At 33.2% G+C, this 5,618-nt stretch overlaps 2 protein-coding genes across 6 annotated transcripts in view; both read left to right on the plus strand.

Annotated features, from left to right (window-relative positions):
• On the plus strand, positions 366-1,116 carry LOC104742912. The gene is made up of 2 exons (XM_010463995.2): positions 366-679; positions 782-1,116. Exons 1-2 carry the CDS (start codon positions 492-494, stop codon positions 972-974), a joined length of 381 nt encoding a protein of 126 aa, XP_010462297.1. The 5' UTR covers positions 366-491; the 3' UTR covers positions 975-1,116.
• LOC104742913 (ethylene-responsive transcription factor RAP2-12-like) overlaps positions 4,022-5,618 on the plus strand; it is a 6,483-nt gene continuing 4,886 nt past the window's right edge. For 2 of the 5 annotated variants that reach the window (XM_019236294.1, XM_019236295.1), the window contains exons 1-2: positions 4,022-4,461; positions 4,803-5,551. In XM_019236294.1, coding sequence (XP_019091839.1) covers positions 4,152-4,461; positions 4,803-5,551 — 1,059 coding nt within the window. In that variant the 5' untranslated portion in view covers positions 4,022-4,151. Of the gene's footprint in view, positions 4,462-4,802; positions 5,613-5,618 lie in introns of those variants that run through there. The other 3 variants (XM_010463996.2, XM_010463997.2, XM_010463998.2) reach the window with 2 other exon arrangements.

Raw genomic sequence — 5,618 nt, forward strand, 5'->3', positions numbered from 1 at the left:
AAAAAAAAAAAAAAAAGAATATTGTAAAGCTAACTTTTGGATCTAACGGCTAACGTTGTGAGTTGTGACTTGTGAGATTAATAAAACACCGGCCACACTTTTTGGCCACTTAAATATCCCACGTTCTTAAACAATACAAATAATACTACGTTCTTTCTTGGAATTTACCATGTACTACACAATTACTACTATTCATCTAACATAGTAGTATGAGTTTAGGGTTACTTTCAAATGTATGTGAATAGCAAAAGTGGTAATTTCCGACAATAAAAATTGGCCAATGTCGAAAAAAGGTCAAACCCCACATTTAAATTGAGACATAAAGACACATCACTCCACAACGAATACAGTGAAATAGTACTATACTACTTTTATATATTCCCAAAAACCATTCAGCTTCTTCCACTTCTTCATCTCTTTCTCCATCCCTCTATCTTTTTTTTTTTCTCTCTACTCAGATATTCAAAATCCTAAAAGATTATTTAGAGAGAATGACTAAAATCTCAGTTGGATTGCAGCTTGTGACAAGAGATTCAAAGGAGAAAGTTAGGAACATAGTGATCAAATCTTCACTGAGACTAAACCGATCCAATCCAAATATCTCGGAGCTTTGTTTCCTCAAAACATGTCATCTCTGCATGAAACACCTCCTCCAAGACAAAGATGTCTACATGTACAGGTACGAATTTTTTTAAAAAACTTTATGATACCTATTATTGATAATCAAGATATGTGTTCTTGATTATTATTATTTATTATTTTATTTTTTTGGTACAAATAGAGGAGATTTGGGATTTTGTAGCAAAGAGTGCAGAGAAAGTCAGATTTTGATTGATGATAGAAAAGAATTAGAGGCTTCGACGAAGATGATGTTGGCTTCTTACAGACGCTGTAACTCCGGCGCTGGGAAAAGCGAGTCTCGGAATCTGTTTAATGATCTCCGGCCACGACGCCAATTATTTATTGTCCCTTGAGGCCGCTCGAAGTAATCACTAATTATAGTTTTGTTTTTGGTTAAAACGCCTTATTCAGTTATTAGTAAAAGAAAGAGATATGTTGATTTGATTGTATCTCCGTTGTCACTTTATAAAATTAAATGTTAATTGGATTTGTTTATGTGGTAAACCTCAGGTGGGATAATTACTGATAATCTGTTGACCAAAAAAAGAAGAAGATAACTTGTAGCTACTCGATTAGTGAGATAATCTTATCCAAAAGTGTCATATAAAATAAATTAATCACAACTAAACATTGATTTATTCTAAAACATACTTGTTATATTTAGATTGGATCTTGTCATGACGGATATGAACTGGATAAAAGAATAATTAAAAAAGGAAAATCTTTCTGAAAAATAAATTATTCGATTTGTTTTTATCTTCTTCTAAGATAAAAGATATTTTGATGTATGGACATAGAGATTAGAGACACTCTTTTGGTCGAAGATATGAACAACTCAATTTAATCACGTGTGGAATATCCGAATATGTATATGTTATGTGGTCGTGTGGCCTACTTATTGTACTGCATGCTATTTTCATTGTATTAAAATAGTTGCAATTTTTATTACTTTTTTTTGGTCCTCGTCAACTAAGATTTTATTAAGGTCAACAAAAAATTTAGACTTGGACATAAAGTCCGAATCTGAAAATCCAAACGGTATCCAAACCGAAATAAGGGATTAAAATCGAACCAAAATTAAGGAAATAACCGATTGATTCTTAGTTTTCATTATTTTGGATATCAGATATTATCTGATCCGAACCGATATACAATAGATATCCGAATATAACCAAACATATAAGAAACAATTTGATATTCTGATAAATATGCCACATATCTTTATGTATTTGTATAGTTATATGGAAATCTTGTCATTTACTTTAATTTTATCATTTTTTGGTTTAAATACTCATTAGTATGGTTATTTAAGTATAATAAGATTAAAAAGTATCTGAATAAAACCTTATCCAATAACTTTTGGTTATCAACAATCATATCAAAACACGATCCGAAATCCGAATTATCCGAACTAAAACTAATTCGAATTTTATAAATATCCAAATAGATGTTAGAGTCAATATCTAAAAAATCTCAACCGAATCCTACGCCAATGCCTAAAAAATTTATAGTGTCACGAGAAAAATAAACAGGTCCGTAGTCTCGGCCCAACTATAAAGATCAATAAGTTAAACTAAATGCAAGTGTTGTTTAAGCCCCACCTCTAGATGAGCTATATGGCCCAAAAAGAATAATAAGTTCACTTGTATGTAAGTTTTGATTATTGGTATATAGTTGAGAATTGGAGTTAGTTAAAAATAAAATCAAATAATGAGATTCTAATTTCTAAAGATGTGTATAGTCAATTAGTCATAGATATGTTAGAAGTGTTTTTTCATTTCTACTTTTTGTTCTTGGTTTGTCTCTGTTTCTTTCAGACATTTCAGTTATTCAGACGATTTAAAAAAAAAAAATAGTCATAGATATGGTTAAAAAATTAAACAAAAGATAAGGTATAAAAGTGTAGTTCCGAATCGAGTAATACATGTTTGTATACATAATTACTTCCACTTTCTTAAAAGTCAAAATAGTGAAACAAATAATTGGTCCATGAATGAAATCAATCATCTAGCTAATTTAGGAACTTGTCTCAATCGGTGAATAAAAAAGATTCGGACCCCTCCCTACCTCTTTAATTCGTCTGTCTTTTGTGTTTCTAATATTATACATGAATGTACTTTTTACGTATAAAATAAAGGAATGCACTTAATATTTAAATACACGCATCAAATTGAATTTATAAAATGAGAGAAAATGTACTGGAATTTTCAACATTTGTTTTATTTATAATTTTTTAAAAATTGAAATCATAATTTATAGTCCACCAAAAAAAACTAATAAAATAGGTTAAGTTTTATAGGTTAAGCACCGAATATTACCTAATCTACGATTACAAATAATTCGAAACTAACAAATTTAGTATAAATGTCAAAATTATTGAGGAAATAATATCGAGTTTAAGAAAAATGAATTGATTTGGAATGCGAGTCATCCAACTAGATATTAGAAAACGATAAAGAATTATTATTATTATTTTTTCTGTTTGCCATGAAACGACAAAAAGCTTGGTCATTAAAAAAACAAAAAACTCAACTTGCTTCGAAAAGCTTCAAGAATATCTCGTACGTGTCCTTGCACACGTAGTTTCATAAATGTGTGTTTTTTTTGGTCAAATAAAATGTGTTTTTATCCTCTTTTTACAGTTTAAGCCTTAATACAGAAAAAGCATAAAGTCTTAATGGCCCCTGTCTTGTAATCAAAATTACATTTCCAACAGTACCACGAGTCGTTTTGTACAGTTTTCATGACATTTATTTTCAGTAGTAATTCATTTATTTATCTTTTCATGACATTTATTCAATAATATATTTATAATTTCAGTTTTCAAATTACATATTGTGTATGGGCACCCTACTGAATGGATGAACAACTTAGTAATTACTCTAAGTGCTGTAATGCTGATTCAGAGATTTTTACAGTAAAAAATCTTTATTTATTTTTGGACAAATTGTTCAATAAGGTAAACTAAACTTTATTACTAATTTGTACGGTGACATATCTGTCAAACAAGTACTTCAGTGCCATATATTTTTCAATTTTCGAATTATTAGATTACTTACTTTGGAGTTTTAACATTAAAAACGTTTTTTAAAAATATTACAGTAAAAAAATCCTATCACAATTATGAAAGGAAAGAGTTTTTCAACAAAAGTTAGGTAAAAAATTGTTTAGACTCTGCTTTTTTTATCTACTAGCAGTCAAATCTGACCAAATTTAATCCTATTATTTACTGCAACTAACCATAATTAAATGACTAAAATCTGAAGGAAATAAATATAAAGTAGGGTAGCACCGTAAATAGTACATCAAGTTAAGGGTATAACAGTAAATAACCATCATACTAGCTTCATCTTTATTTTTACTCTAAAAAGCCCTTCCCTTACTTTCTCTCAAGAACAAAGCAAAGCGTTGAAGAGAGAAGAAGAAGAAGTAAAAAAAAAAAACAAATCCCAAAGTATCAATTTATTTCTATTTTGGCCGTTAAGATTCTATTTGTGATCATTTAACACCCTGAAGAGTTCACACCCGCCATGTGTGGAGGAGCTATTATCTCCGATTTCATTCCACCGCCGAGGTCTCGCCGTGTTACCAGCGAGTTTATCTGGCCGGATCTGAAGAAGAGTGCGAAAGCAGCGAAGAAAATCTCCAAGAAGCGTTCGAACTTCTTCGATCTTGACGATGAGTTCGAGGCTGATTTCCATGGTTTCAAAGATGATTCTTTTATCGATTGCGATGATGATGATGATTTCGATGTCGGTGATGTTTTCGCCGACGTGAAACCATTTGTTTTCGGTTCGACTCCGAAACCCGCCGTCTCCTCCGCTCCTACCGCCGCCGAAGGTAAACAGATTTGGGGATTTGGTGTGAATTAGGATTCGATTCAATTAGCTCGGTACTGTTTCAGATATGGATGATTTGGTGTGAAATTGAAACTTCAGATTTCTCATCTCTTGAGAAATTAGTTTGACCTTGTTGTGTTTATGAGCTAAACTTTGATTTTGAGTTGCTGTGTGAAGCATTAAGCTTGATTCGTTGTTCTCTGTTTTCTGGAAATTTTTGTTATGCATATGATTTTGAGTGATGTTTTTGGGGGTTGTGAGGGCTTTGATTTGTGTGATGAAACTGATTTGAGTCATATAAGAACTGTTTTGATTTTGTTGTTATGTTATACACACTACTAGGTTCAGCTTTTGGGAAGAAGGTTGCTGGTGGGGAAGCTGAGAAATCTGGAAAGAGGAAGAGGAAGAATCAGTATAGAGGGATAAGGCAACGTCCTTGGGGCAAATGGGCTGCTGAGATCCGTGATCCAAGAAAAGGTGCTAGAATTTGGCTTGGAACGTTCAAGACAGCTGAGGAAGCTGCAAGAGCTTACGATGCTGCTGCACGCAGAATCCGTGGATCTAAAGCTAAGGTTAATTTCCCTGAGGAGAACCCTCAGAAACGCTCTGCTGCCAAGGCTAGTCTTCAGAAACCTGTGGCTAAACCTAACCCAAACCCAAGTCCAGCTTTGGTTCACAACCCAAACAACAACTCCTTTGAGGATATGTGTTTCGTGGAGGAGAAACACCAAGTGAACAACAACAACAACAACAATCAGTTTGGCTTAGCGAACTCCATTGATGCTGGATGTAATGGTTATCAGTATTTCAGCTCAGACCAGGGTAGTAATTCGTTCGATTGTTCCGAGTTTGGTTGGAGCGATCAAGCTCCAATTACTCCTGACATTTCTTCTGCCCTTATCAACAACAACAACAGCCCAGCTCTATTCTTTGAAGAAGCCAATCCAGCTAAGAAGCTCAAGTCCATGGATTTTGAGACACCGTGCAACAACAACATTGAGTGGGACGCCTCGCTGGATTTCCTCAACGAGGATGCTGTAGCGACTCAGGACAATGGTGCAAACCCTATGGATCTGTGGAGCATCGATGAGATTCATTCCATGATTGGAGGAGTCTTCTGAAGAGATCCATTCTCATGTATATAAAGCTGCATGTTAG

The sequence above is a fragment of the Camelina sativa genome, chromosome 14 (genome assembly GCF_000633955.1).
Source record: "Camelina sativa cultivar DH55 chromosome 14, Cs, whole genome shotgun sequence".
In the NCBI taxonomy this organism is placed as follows: Eukaryota; Viridiplantae; Streptophyta; class Magnoliopsida; order Brassicales; family Brassicaceae; genus Camelina; species Camelina sativa.

What these genes read in the sequence shown, in the direction of transcription:
- LOC104742912 (XM_010463995.2), top strand. Translation starts at nt 492, where the DNA reads ATGACTAAAATCTCAGTTGGATTGCAGCTTGTGACAAGAGATTCAAAG. An exon ending in AAAGATGTCTACATGTACAG is followed by an intron (nt 680 to 781) that starts GTACGAATTTTT and finishes TGGTACAAATAG; the next exon opens with AGGAGATTTGGGATTTTGTA.